This window comes from Chiloscyllium plagiosum, unplaced genomic scaffold (assembly GCF_037043375.1).
Source record: "Chiloscyllium plagiosum isolate Xiang-an unplaced genomic scaffold, Cpla_swu_hap1 HiC_scaffold_11, whole genome shotgun sequence".
Classification (NCBI taxonomy): domain Eukaryota; kingdom Metazoa; phylum Chordata; class Chondrichthyes; order Orectolobiformes; family Hemiscylliidae; genus Chiloscyllium; species Chiloscyllium plagiosum.
In genome coordinates, this window is record NW_028270149.1 from 19,911,306 (window position 1) to 19,926,188 (window position 14,883).

Genomic DNA, 14,883 nt, shown 5'->3' on the forward strand with positions numbered 1-14,883 from the left:
GGTTCCGGGGAGAAGGAAAGGAAAATGGGATTGAAAAACCCATCGGCCATGATTGAATAGCAGAGCAGACTTGATTGGCCGAATGCCCTAATTTCTGCTACTGTGCCTTATGGTCTTAAGTCTGAGGTGATGCCCCTTTGGAGGACCAACAAATCAAGGGAGTACACGTTGAATGGTTAGAATCTGAGAAGTACAGAGGATCAGAGGGACCTTGGTGTACATGTCCATACATCCCTGAATACAATTAGATAAGGTGATAAAGAGTACATGTGATATTTCCCTTTATTAGTCAAACATAAGCAGAAACAGAAATTGCTGGAGGAAGTCAGCAGGTCTGGCAGCATCTGTGGTGTGAATGCAGTGTTTATGTTCAAGTTCATGGACCAGTCTTCAGAACTGATAGTAGCTAGGAAAAGGTGGTATTTATGTGATAACAATGGCAATGGATTTGTGGGTGCAGGAGGGGCAGGAAGATGTGGTGGTGAGAAGGGGTGTGTGGATAGGTGGAGATGGAACCCGGAGAGAGAGTTAGGCAGACAAAGGAATAGGTGAAAAGCTGATAAATGGGGACAATGAGTTGGTGAAAATGGGTTGGCTGTACTGAAAGCAGATCATGTCATGACAGGTTGTAGGATAAAGGAAGTGTTCAGGCTTTTAAAATTATTGAACTTGATATTGAGTACTTAAGGCTGCAGCATTTCCAAGTGGAAGATAAGGTGCTGTTCTTCTAGCTTGTGCTTAGCTCCACTGGAGCACTGCAGCAGAACAGAGAAAGAAATGTTGGCCAGGGAGCACAGCGGTATGTTGAAGTGGCAGGCAACCAGAAGCTCGGGATCATTGGGTGTACTGCAGACTGAGTAAATGCATTGCATTTCATCTTCCCAGGATAGAGGAAACCATATTGTGAGCAGTGAATACAGTGAACTGGATTAAGTGAAGTGCAGGTAAATTGCTGCTTCATCTGGAATGTGTGTCTGGAGCCTTTGATTGTAAGGGGTAAAGAGGCTTGTGTTGCATCTTCTGCTTTTGTGTGGAAGGTGCTGAGAGTGGTGTTGGGAGTGGAGGAGGAATGGACCAGGATGTCTTGGAGAGAGTGGTTACTGAAAAACAATGACAAAGGAGGCGAGGGGAATATGGGTCTGCTTGGTGGCATTCCACTGGAGGTGGTGGAAATGGCAGCTTATGATCTTTGGATGTTGATACTGTTGTGGAAAATGAGGACTGGGGGGAGTCTGTAAGTGTTGTAATAGGGAAGACAAAGGTTAAACACAGGTAAAGACCCTATTAACCATGATGGTGTCCTTGGCTGAGAAAAACATTGGACATTTCTCAGCTCACCCTGTGGAAGGTAGCATCATCAGAACTGAGAGGCTGGAGATTGGAATGGAGTTATCGCAGGAAGCAGGGTGTGAGGATGTATAGTCTAGATAACTGTGTGTGTGTCAATTGGTTTGTCATGATTATCAATGGCTAGCCTGTCCCCATAAAGGGAACAGAGATGGACCAAGTGAAGGTGAGAGTGTGATGGGCATTGGAGGTGCAATTGATGAATCCTTCCAATTCCGAACAAGCGAGGGAAGCAGCACCGAGGATATAATTGATTTGTTGAAGAAAGAATTGTTGGGACTGACTCGAGTTGCCTTGGAACAAGGAATGTTCCACATATCCAACAAAGAGACAAGTATAACTGCTGCCCATTTGGGTACTCGTGGCCACACCTATGGTCTGAATAAAGTGAGAAGAAGTTGTTCAAATTGAAGATGTGCAGGTGGAGCGTGGTAGTTGTGAATGAGGGCAGTTCAGATCATCTTCCAAGAAGAAGTGAGAGCAAGTCCATTCTGATGAGGGATGGACGTTTAGAAAGATTGCCCATCCGTGGTGAAGAGGAGATGACTGATGCCTGCAAACTGGAAATTTTGAATCTGACAAAGCATCAGGTTTACAGACGTAAATGGGAAGGGACTAGACAAGGGGACAAAAAACTTGTTAGGAAGAAACAAGTTCAGTGGAGTAAGAAAGGTGGAAAGAATGGATCTGCCTCAGCAGAACTGTGTAGAATTTTGGAAGAAGGGAAAAGCAGGCAGTTCAGGATGGGGGAACTAAGAGCTAGGCAGTGGGGCAGTGGCAGATGAGAGAACTCCGTTCCATTCTCTGTTTTTGTCTCAATTGCATTTGTTCTGATGATGCCACCTTCTGCAAGGGGACCTCAGAAATATCCACCTTTTTCCTCAACCGAGGATTCCCTGACACCCTGGTTGATAGGCCATTGGCCGTGTCTGACCTGTTTCTCATCATTCTGTCCTCACACCTTCTCTCCCTGCCACAACACTGACAGGGTCCCTCTGGTCCTCACGCTTAATATCATCTATATCTGAAGGATCATAATCTGCTGTTTCTGACAACTTCTGCAGGATGCTATCCCCAGATCTACATCCCTCTACGTGCATTATCAGCATTTTGCAAGGACCATGCACTCCAGGACTCCTCTTCCATTCCCACTCCCCAAGGACCACTCCCTGAACCCTGAAGGCACCTTCCCATGCAATGTGAGAAGGTGCAACATTTGCCCCTTTACCTCATCACTATCCAAGTCTCCCAACACACCTTTCAGGTGAAGCAGTGATTTACCTGCTCTTCATTCAATCTCATCTGTATTTGCTACTCACAAATGTTGGGGAGAAGAAATGCAGACTGCATGATTGCTTTGCAGCACACCTACATTCTGTCCATAAAAATGACCCAAGCTTCCACTTGCCTGCTATTTCAACACATCACTCTGTTCCCTGGCCAACATTTCTATCTCAGGCCTGCTGTAGTGTTTAGTGAGGGTCAGTATGAGCTGGACGAACAGCAGCTCCTCTTCTGCTTGGGGATTGTGCAGCTTTCAGGATTCTATTAACTTCAATAATGTTACAGTCTGAACACCACCTTTCATGTTCTTTACCCATCTGGGGACCTGTTGTGACATGATCTCTTTCAACACAGCTAACTCATTGTCACCTACTCTTTGTCCCCATTATCAGCTTTTCTTCTTCCCTGGCATACTATCAACCATCCCTTTACTGTATCTTCCAAACATTCTTATTTTATTTCTCTCTTTGTGCTCTGTCTGTATCTATTTGCTCACCCCTTTCCCACCTTTTCTTGGCTACTACCAGTTCTGAAGAAGGGTCACTGAACTCAAAATGTTGACTCTGCTTTCTCTCCACAGATGCTGCCAGGCCTGCTAAGTTTTCTCGAGCAATTTCTGTTTTTGCCCGGTATTAACCTTGGGTCCTCGGTTCCATATTGTGAAGTTCCACTGCTGTTTGTTACCCTTTGTTTTAGATATCTATCTGATAGTCAACAAATGTTTCTTAAACCAAAAAAAAACTATGAATGATAACGTACACTCCTCCTAAAATCTGTCTCTTTTTCCCACATCGCAAGAATCTCCTCTCCTGGCATACAAATAGTCCAGAGCTGAAAATGTGTTGCTGGAAAAGCGCAGCAGGTCAGGCAGCATCCAGGGAACAGGAGAATCGATGTTTCGGGCATAAGCCCTTCTTCAGGAATATTCCTGAAGAAGGGCTTATGCCCGAAACGTCGATTCTCCTGTTCCCTGGATGCTGCCTGACCTGCTGCGCTTTTCCAGCAACACATTTTCAGCTCTGATCTCCAGCATCTGCAGTCCTCACTTTCTCCATATAAAGAGTCCACAAGAGTTCAGTGATCAATAGATTGGGTGGTCTGATGGCCTCATCAGCTGACTTTGACTTTGACTAGTATATTGAAACTGTCATTCATCAGGTTAGGATTTCAATGGCCCTTGCAATGCTAGGAAACAATGTTTGGCCAATTTCTGTAAATCACATGTTACAAACTGCCTTTTTTCAATGTCTTATTTGAGCTTTTAGACGTTGGTTTTTAACTTAAATATGCTCTTGCTGAAGGTTCAGTAATGGAACGTACATGTTTTCTATGCAGCAGCAGAGTATTTTGATTGTAATGTGAAAGCAATGCCGATCCTTGATTAGTTTGCTATCTTGATTACATTGAATCATGATAACTTAAGTACATGGAGATTATATTATGCTCTTGTAATTTAGTTACCTACTGAACTTCGTTATCCTCCCCATCTCGCTTAAAAAGTTCTCTCCAGATAGGGGTTGGAAAATGTCTGGAATGAACACATGCCAAGGTTTGACCTGTAGGTTTTGATTTTAAAATTACTGAGGCAATAATTCTCCATAGAGTACCTCTTGTGACCTTGCAGGCAAAGTTTGGAGAATATCTTTCCTGATTCTCTTGCTTTCCCTGTCCCAACCTCCTCCTAAAGTTTTCCAAATATTTTTCTCCATCTGTCTGTCTTTTTATTATAGAATCATGGAGGCCACTTCACCCATGTCTGTACCAGCTTCCACAAGAGCTGCCCAGGAAGTCCTAGTCTTCAGCCCTATCTCCCTAACTTCTAAATTCATCACTTTCAAATTATATATATCCAGCTCTCATTTGAAATCTTCTGAAACCTCCTACAGAATCTATGTCCACTACTCTCCCAGGCAGCACATTCCAAATCCTAACAACCCTCAGTAAAGATATTTCACCTCATCTCACTCCTAGCTCTCTTGCTGACAGTCTTGAACTTGTGACAATTGTGAAATTGTGACTGATATACTGATTGGTGGAAACAATATCTTTCTTTGCTCTATCAAAAATGTTCACCATTTCTGAACACATAAATAAGTTCATCCGTTAATCTTCTCTGTTCCCAAGGAGAATAAGCCCAATTTGTCTAATCATTCCATGTACCTAAAGTCCCTATCCCTGGTATCATTCAAGTAGATTTCCTTTCCACTCCCTCTAGGGATTTAACATATTTTTCTAAATAAGGAGCCTAAATATGCTCTGACCAATCATTTGTAGAGATCAGTATCACTTCCTTACTTTCATACTTTTTATTTCTACTTATAACCTCATGCTTCTATAAGCTTTCTTAACAACTGTTTCAACTTGCCTGGCCACCTTCAGAGAATTAAGCACATGAACTCAGAGGTACCTATGTTCCTTGGACTCACTCAAAGCATTGTCTGTGTTTCTTCTACCAAAGTGACTTTTCTATGACATTTCTCTGCATTAAAATCCATTTGCCAGGTGTCTGCCTATTTGGCCAACTTATTAATGATCCTCTGAAGTTGCTCAGCATTTTCCTCACAATTCAGTATCATCTCTAGCTTGGTATCATCTGCAAATTTAGAGATTTTTGCCCTCAACATCCATCTCCAAATCTTTTACATAAATCAGAAAAATCAAGGGTCCCAACACTGATCCTTGTGGAACACCACTTTTAACTTGTCTGCAATTTAAAGAATGCCCATCTTTACGCACTTTCTTTCCTATCTATCAATGGACTTCAAATCCTCACTGTCAAGTTCCAATCAATCCCAAACATTTCTAACTTGCTAACAACCTGCCATGTGGCACCATATTAAATACTTTGACTGCACAAATAAACAACATCCATAGCACCATCCTCATCCATTGCCTGTGTGTAACCGCATCAAAGAACTCAATGAAATTTCAGACATGACTTGCCGAGACAAAGTGGTGTTGACTGTCCAGTTTTAACTTATAGTTCTCAAAATGTATATTTATCTTATCCTATATTATGACATCAAGCTAAGAAGTCTATAGTTTCCTCAGTTATCCTTTTACTCCTTTCTTACTCATATTTGCAATCCTGTCATCTTTTGGGACTAATCCTGTGTTCAAGGAGGCCTGGAAAATTTCTGTCAATGGCTCAGTAATTTACTGCTTTACCCCTCTCAATCGAGGATGCATCTGGATCTGGATCTGGTGTGCTGCCAGCCCCTTTAGTATCACTTCTTTATCTGTCATTATACTGCTCAGTTGCTCACAATGCACACTTTTAATTGGGCCATTGTCACCATTTGCTAATTTGATAAAGACAGAAGCAAAGTACTCATTTAGTATCTCTGACATATCCTTTGATTGAGTGAGCAGCTTATTCTTTTGAGTCCTACTCTATCCTTCATTAACCTTCTACTGTTCGTATGTTTGAAGAACCTTTTACTTATTAATATGATGGATGACCCCACTCTTTGAAGACTGATTTTGGTGAGGGCCTCGTGAGAAAACATGGTTATTCTCTTTTCTGTCATTACATTTCTTTCCACCTGCACCCACCCAAGTGAGGAGACATTGTAGGTGAGTAGTGTTCCAATGCATCTCTGTCAATTGTTTCTCATCTCTTCTGTGTTGTAACTATTTCCCTCAAATTTTGTTTGCTTTCACAATTCGAATTTTCTTTGAAGTTGTCAAATTAGAAAATGAGGAAGACTGTCTTCTGGTTTATCCTGCCTCTTTCAGCTATGAGAAATTATAATGTTGTGGTTCTGTTCGCCGAGCTGGAAGTTTTTGTTGCAAACGTTTCGTCCCCTGGCTAGGCGACATCATCAGTGCTTGGGAGCCTCCTGCGAAACGCTTCTTTGATGTTTCCTCCGGTGTTTATAGTGGTCTGTCCCTGCCGCTTCCGGTTGTCAGTTTCAGCTGTTCACTGTAGTGGTTGGTATATTGGGTCCAGGTCGATGTGTTTGTTGATGGAGTTTGTGGATGAATGCCAGCCTCTAGGAATTCCCTGGCTGTTCTCTGTCTGGCTTGCCCTATGATAGTAGTGTTGTCCCAGTCGAATTCATGTTGCTTGTTGTCTGCGTGTGTGGCTACTAAGGATAGCTGGTCGTGTCGTTTCGTGGCTAGTTGATGTTCATGTATGCGGATTGTTAGCTGTCTTCCTGTTTGTCCTATATAGTGTTTAGTGCAGTCCTTGCATGATATTTTGTACACTACGTTAGTTTTGCTCATGTTGGGTATCGGGTCCTTCGTTCTGGTGAGTTGTTGTCTGAGCGTGGCTGTTGGTTTGTGTGCCGTTATGAGTCCTAGGGGTTGCAGTAGTCTGGCTGTCAGTTCCGAGATGCTCCTGATGTATGGTAGTGTGGCTAGTCCTTTTGGTTGTGGTATGTCCTCGTTCCATGGTCTTTCTCTTAGGCATCTATTGATGAAGTTGCGCGGGTATCCGTTTTTGGCGAATACCTTGTATAGGTGTTCCTCTTCTTCTTTTTGCAGTTCTGGTGTACTGCAGTGTGTTGTGGCCCTTTTGAATAGTGTCCTGATGCAGCTTCGTTTGTGTGTGTTGGTATTCGCCAAAAACGGATACCCGCGCAACTTCATCAACAGATGCCTAAGAGAAAGACCACGGAACGAGGACATACCACAACCAAAAGGACTAGCCACACTACCATACATCAGGAGCATCTCGGAACTGACAGCCAGACTACTGCGACCCCTAGGACTCATAACGGCACACAAACCAACAGCCACGCTCAGACAACAACTCACCAGAACGAAGGACCCGATACCCAACATGAGCAAGACGAATGTAGTGTACAAAATACCATGCAAGGACTGCACAAAACACTATACAGGACAAACAGGAAGACAGCTAACAATCCGCATACATGAACATCAACTAGCCACGAAACGACACAGCCAGCTATCCTTAGTAGCCACACACGCAGACAACAAGCAACATGAATTCGACTGGGACAACACTACTATCATAGGGCAAGCCAGACAGAGAACAGCCAGGGAATTCCTAGAGGCATGGCATTCATCCACAAACTCCATCAACAAACACGTCGACCTGGACCCAATATACCAACCACTACAGCGGACAGCTGAAACTGACAACCGGAAGCGGCAGGGACAGACCACTATAAACACCGGAGGAAACATCAAAGAAGCGCTTCGCAGGAGGCTCCCAAGCACTGATGATGTCGCCTAGCCAGGGGATGAAACGTTTGCAACAAAAACTTCCAGCTCGGCGAACAGAACCACAACAACGAGCACCTGAGCTACAAATCTTCGCACAAACTTTGAAGAAATTATAATGCCCAGAAATAAATTCCCTCTTTTATATTTGTGAGAATCAGGTTTTCACAAAAAAAATCTTTGAGAATCAGTTGGCTTAAATTAAAAATTTCCCCAAATTAATACATCCTTAAAGTACAAAAACAGAAATTGCTGGAAAAGCTCAGCAGGCCTGGCAGAACTGAGGAAGGATCACTCAACCCAAAACATTAACTCTGATTTCTCTCCTCAGATGCTTCCAAATTAGATTAGATTCTATTCCATACAGTGTTGAAACAGGCCCTTCGGCCCAACAAGTCCACACCGACCGTCTGAAGAACAACCCACCCAGACCCATTCCCCTACATGCAACCCCTGACTAATGTACCTAACACTATGAGCAATTTAGCATGGCCAATTAACCTAACCTGCACATTTTTGGACTGTGGGAGGAAACCGGAGCACCTGGAGGAAACCCATGCAGACACTGGGAGAACGTGCAAACTCCACACAGACAGTTGCCCGAGGCGGGAGTTGAACCCGGCTCCCTGGCGCTGTGAGGCAGCAGTGCTAACCACTGTGCCACTCGTAAAATTAATCAGACATTTTTGCACAAGTCAAGTTAAGAAACATGGCTTGTCTGGGATTTGAGCCTGGGACCTCTTGCAAGTCTGCGCAGTAGAACACCCTAAGCGAAAATCATACCCCTAGACCAACGAGCCAGATAGCAAATTGAATTCAAATTCCACCACACCCCATAGCTGGATTTGAACCCAGGCCCCTAGAACATTATTTTGGGTTTCTGACTTAATAGTCTAGTGATACTACCACTAGGCCATCGCCCCCCCCAATAGTTTAGCATGGCCAATTCACCTAACCTGCACATCTTTGGATTGTGGGAGGAAACCGGAGCACCCGGAGGAAACCCATGTAAACACTGGGAGAACGTACAAACTCCACACACAGTTGCCCAAGGCAGGAATTGAACCCAGGTCTCTGGCGCTGTGAGGCAACAATGCTACCCATTGAGTCACTGTGCCGCACCCAGCTTTTCCAGCAATTTCTGTTTTTGTCTCTGATTTACAACATCCAGAGTTCTTTCAGTTTTTGCATCCTTTTAAAGTATTTGCCTTGTGGTTTCAGATGCCTGCGTGTTTTGTTTTAAGTGGTATTTGTTGATCAGCTACTGCTTTTGATTTCCTCTTTTTCCCACCTCCTGTGCTGAAAACATCACCACAATCCAGACTGTGTTCAATGAAGTCATCATTAGCTGCACCCAAGTGTCGAACTTCAGTGTGTATTTCCACTAGACCCTCAGTTTCCATTAGAACCCCAAGCAATCCTGTTGCTCCCCCAGCTGCTAAGACGAATAGTGAAGCAACATCACAACGCAGATGTTCACTCCTGACCAGAAAAGGTCCAGCACAAGGTTGCTCAAAAAAGCCACAGCCTGAATTGGGGAAACAGACAGTTGCTACCAACAACTTGAAACCTCTTGAAAAACGAATGCTAAGACAACCAAGTGCCTCCATTGTCAAAAGTGGGCAATTCAGCACAGGCTCTTCCAGTCTAAATTCTACCCGAAAATTGGATACCAAATTCAAAGTGGATACACGGCCAAAAGAAAATTCTTTGAATGCAACATATTGTCTTCCAAGTTCTGACAGCAAATATAAAGGTCAAATTCCTTTAAAAACAAAAGATGTGGATGTGATAGTGCAACAAACCTTGCTTGACATTAATGTTTCTAAAAGTACCTCTGAACAGGAGCAAATACAATTAACCTGTTGCTCACTATCCATTATGGAATCAAGTAACTTGTCACACTTATTCACCAGTGCTATTGCAGAAGAATGTATACGTATAGCTACTAAGTTAAATGATAAAAGCGAGCTATGTCATCTCCATATAGTTGATGCAATAAATCCAGCTTCTGTGACTAATGTTTCCATGATAAATAATGAACTTATACCGTTGAACTGTTCAATTGCCTCCCCAGCAAAATTGCCACAAGATGGCACCACTTCAGAATTGCAAGAGGAAAACAGTATCAACTGTCAACAAATTCTCTCGGAAATGGAAACTGAAGATCCACCTGTTAAAACAAATGACTTTACTGAGGCTGGAGCTCTGCCCGTGTTCCCTTCTGAAAACTTGATCCAGTTAAATGAAACGATGTTGCAAAGTGACCTTAATGACTGGGAAGTTGGTGTACTTAAGCATGTTGTCTCTTCCAGTTATATGCAGAACAAGCTGCCCATTGTATTTAACTGTATGCTATCCTCATCTAAAGTAGAGCTAATCCAGTTGAATGAAACAATACCTGTGACAGATCATGTAAATGTAGCCCTTAATTTATCAAAGCATGAAAACCACATTAGAAATGACCAGAAGGTAACTAACTCATTTAATTGCACAGTGCAGTTAAATGGTACCACAATTGTGGATAATTTTAGAAATAGAACTTTTAACTTTCTATATGAAGATGATGAGGGATGTGACCTCAATGTAACTAGCTCCTTTCATTGCAAGATGCCTCCATCAACGAACGTAATGGTACCATTTCATTGCACTGTGACTGTGGATGACTGGAAAAATGCAATGTTTGCAGCAAAATATGAAGATAGTTTTGAGACAGCTAGCAAAGCCTATACTTTGTCTGGATGCAAGTTACTTCAATCAACAAACGACAAAGAGCAGTTACGTAGAATTGTAACTGTCTTTGACTGCAATGCTACATTTGATGCATCAAAGCATGATAACAGTTTGGAAAATGCCAATAAAATAACAAACTTGCCCCATTGCCAGGTGCCTCTATCACCAGGAGGCTCGAATGAAGTCAGACTGACATCTGAGAACTTTAAACTTGGGAGACAATGTGTTATGGATTATGGATCAATGTTAGACCAAGTGGAGACAGGTGGAAACAGTGGTAACTCAAATTTGATTCTGGATTTGGGGAAAGCGGATAGTTCTATAGGTATTGAAAAAAGATCAGTTGAAGCAAATGGAGGTGGTGATTGTGATTTCAGCTGTTCTGTAGGATTACGTAAAGGGGTTTATGGTTTAGAAAGAAGCCTACATTTAAGAAACTCCTCCCAACATGGAGAACAAATTACTTGTGAACAGACAGACGTGATTCATGACATAGTGAGTTCAGAATGGGCTCCCAACTATATTTCTACTCCATATATCAAAAGGAGGCGAAGTTTTCTAGAATATCAACAACTTGACCAATCTAACCTGGTTTCTTCCGCCATACTTCAGGATGACATGCATGTTGGAGCAGAAGAGTCCCTGGATGAACACAGAAGTTCTGGCACTGTTGCCATTGAAACTAGTAGTGGAAAAAATTCAAATGTACCAAGATCTGGACAGCAATTAAGGCAAGCCAAAATCAGAACTGAGAATTCCTTGAAATGTGTTGATCTCCCAGGAGCCAGGAGGAAAAGTGTTAGTCAAGTACGTAAATCTGGAATGCAAAAAGACATTATACCTCCTGTTCAAATCTGCAAAGTAGGTTGCTCTGTTGTGGACAGAGGAAGAAAGCCTTCAACGCAATCAGTTGGTGTTTCAAAGACGTGCCTTCCAAAACCTCATCAGGTTTCAAAAAAGCTGAGCAGTGGAATAGGGTCTGGGCAAACTGCAGGAAATAACAAGCTTTCATCATGCCACATTGGAGTCAATGCCAATGTAAGTTATATTTTTATAACCGTCTTATTTATTCTGCTTTCAATTGGAGGAAATTGTGTGTAATATGGTGGACAAACATTGCAGTGCTTTACTTGATGCAAGACTGGCTGGTCTCCTGTGAGCTCAGACTGATTTTCTTTTTCTCCCAACTGGAAATCTTAAGTATCTAGTTTTTGTGTTCTCCCAGACTTAGAAGTACTGACAGTTATTGATAATCATACAGCATGGAAACAATCCACGCTGACCATAATCCCAAACTAAATTAGTCCCACCTGCCTGCTCTTGGCCCATATTCCTCCAAACATTTCTTATTCATATATTTTTCTAAATATCTTTTTTTAAGTGTTGTAACTGTACCCACATCCACCACTTCCTCTGGAAGTGCATTCTACCCAAACCACTCTGTATAAAACAAAAAAAAATGCCCCTCCTGTCTTTTTAAAAAAAATTCTCCTCTCACCTTAAAAATATGCATCCTAGTCTTGAAATCCCCTGCCTAGGGAAAAGACAACTACCTTATCTACCTTACTTACCCATACACCTGATTTTATGAACCCCTATAAGGCCACTCCTTAACCGCCTATGCTCGAGTGAAAAATGTTCCAGCTTATCTAGCTTCTCCTTATAATTCAAACTCCCCATTCCTGGAAACATCCTGATAAATCTTTTTTGAACCCTATCTAACTTAATAATACCCTTCCTAAAACACAGTGACCAGGATTGGACGCAGATGACTGGTGAAATAGGAAGAAATGAACAGGAGTATTACATTCACCCTGTTGAGCCTACCCATCTATTCAAAATGCTCATGACTGAGCAAACATATCAATGACTTTTACCGATTGCTACCCCATAGCCCTGTATGCCATTGGTAATCGGACACCTTTCAATCTCTACCTTTAAACATGCTCCAAGATTGTACTTCCAAAGCCCTCTGTGATAGAGAGTTTGAAAGATTCATAACCCACTGAGTAAAATGCTTTCTCCTCATTGCGAACCTTAGAGGGATCTTGTTACTTTAAATTGTGCCCCCTGATTTGAAATTCCCCAACCAGGGGAAATGTCTTGCATTCATCAACCCTCTATATCTTTTTAAGTATATCATTTCAATGAGACCACCTCCCTGTCTTTAAAACTAAGAATACAAGCCCAGTTTACCCAATCAGTCTTCATCCCTCCCATCCTAGGAACAAATCTTGTGAACCTTCAAGAGTTCCTGAAACAATTACAGGGAGTGGTGAACTTGGCCTGGACAATCACAAAGGCCAACCTCCCATCTATAGAATCCATCTACCAGGCCCACTGTCCAGGAAAGGCCGCCAGCATTCTCAAAGATCCATCCCACCCTGGCAATGTTTTTCTACCGCCTCTACCATTGGGGAGAAGGTACAGAAGCCTGAACACACACACCAGCCGGTTTCGTAACAGTTTCTACCCTATTGTTAGAATACTGAATGGACTCAAACTCTTAACATTTGCCTGTACCTGTGTTTTTGTTTTTGCCACTGTTGACCTATTTATTTACTTGTCTATGCTACTTAACTATGTGATCTGCCTATATTGCTTGCAAGACAAAGCTTTTCACTGTGCCTTGGTACACGTGACAATAAATTCAATTCAATTCAATTCAATTCAATCCAATTCAGTAGCTTTGTTCTGATTTCCAGCATCTGCCATACTTTATAACTGTTCTTGCAAAACAGGCCATTTGTTCTTACAGGCTCCTTTATTATGTGAATTTTAATCTTTGGGATGGTCACCAATTGCCAGAAGTTGTATCCCATTTGCACAACTGCACTATCCTCTAATCTACTTTAGTATTCCATTTTTAACAAGTTGTTTGAATAGATATGACCCAGCATGATGTGCTGGTAGACCCTTTGTACGGTATCTCTGCTCTCATTGGAATGGTTGTTGCAATGAGAAAATCTTTGTTTATAAGTACTCTGCTCTCTTTCAGATGACTCCTAAAGCCAAATCTAATCAACCTTTGGCTAAAAGTATCTCAAAGATACCTGGACTAAACAAAAGGTCTTCACTGAACTTGTCAAAATTCATTGTGCAAGAAACAAAAGCAAATTTCAAACAGGCTTCTGCCTCTAGTAGAGGTAAATATGGCATGCTGAAAAAAGATGCGTTAACGCACAATGAAAGGGAAGGAGGCAATGAACACTTATGAGCTGCTAAGTACTTCATATTCTGTTTACACTTGCACCTGCAGCGTGTATTCTGGATTTTGAGGAGCCACCATTAAGGAACAATTTAATATCTCTGAACTTGTTTTGGATCACAAATATGCAAATTTTGATGTCATGTCATAATAGGTATTTATAATCTTATTCAGGTATATGTGTTTTTAACTTTAATTTTAAAATTGAATTTCAGCTTCATTTCATGGGAAATAATTGTTTTTGATTAATTTTTATTGCTCAATAATATGGTTGGTGACACATGACATTTTAAATTTGTCATCAACAATTCCAATTTTCTTTGTACTTTTTATCGACCATTCAACCTAAAATATTAATATTTATCCGATGGGATTTCAAAAAGCCCTTTAATTCCTACTTCTTACTGTTGCAAATTCTAAACTATTCAAAAGACATTTTTTCTGTATATGAGCCTGACCCTTTTATTGATATCTATATTCGAAGTCCCATCGTTGGACAGAAGGGTTCATCTAGCCCCTTGAGCCTGTCCCATCTTCAGTGATGCCATGGCTGACCTGTGACTTAACTCTCCATATACCTGCCTTTGCCTCGTGTTCCTTGTGCCTTTTTAGCTAACAAAACTATGAATCTAGATTCAGTTGCAGTTTGTCGAAAATTCCAAACCTTTCCTACCTTCTGTATAAAGGAGGTTCTTAATTTCACTTTTGATAACTCTAGTTCTAGTTCTAGTTTGCAAACTATCCCCAACCAGTAGAAATGTTTTCTTTCAATTTACCCAGTCCATTACCTTGACTTTGATCAAAATCATCTTTTTAACCTTGTGAATTCCAAGCAATATAATTCTCATTTGTGTGATCTCTCATCCAGCATGACACCAAGTCTTGGTTATTTTTGTGAATCTACACTGAATTCCATAAAGGCAGCTTATCCTCTTCTCTTTAAAACTGTGCTCAGTTCTCCAAGTTTTGATTAATAAGGGATTAGAATAGCTTCAAGCATGACTTCTGTTCCTCGTATATTTTTGTTGACTAAATATCATAGCTAACATTGACATTTTCTGATCTATGTACCTAAACTCCAAGTCTCTTTGAGTCTTTGCTGCATCTTGCTTCTC

At 41.6% G+C, this 14,883-nt stretch overlaps 1 protein-coding gene across 2 annotated transcripts in view; it reads left to right on the forward strand.

The window, feature by feature from the left end:
* LOC122557394 (uncharacterized) overlaps positions 1-14,883 on the forward strand; it is a 31,101-nt gene that overhangs the window by 6,996 nt on the left and 9,222 nt on the right. For both annotated transcript variants that reach the window (XM_043705057.2, XM_043705056.2), the window contains exons 2-3: positions 9,150-11,598; positions 13,559-13,706. In XM_043705057.2, coding sequence (XP_043560992.1) covers positions 9,160-11,598; positions 13,559-13,706 — 2,587 coding nt within the window. In that variant the 5' untranslated portion in view covers positions 9,150-9,159. The remainder of the gene's footprint in view (positions 1-9,149; positions 11,599-13,558; positions 13,707-14,883) is intronic.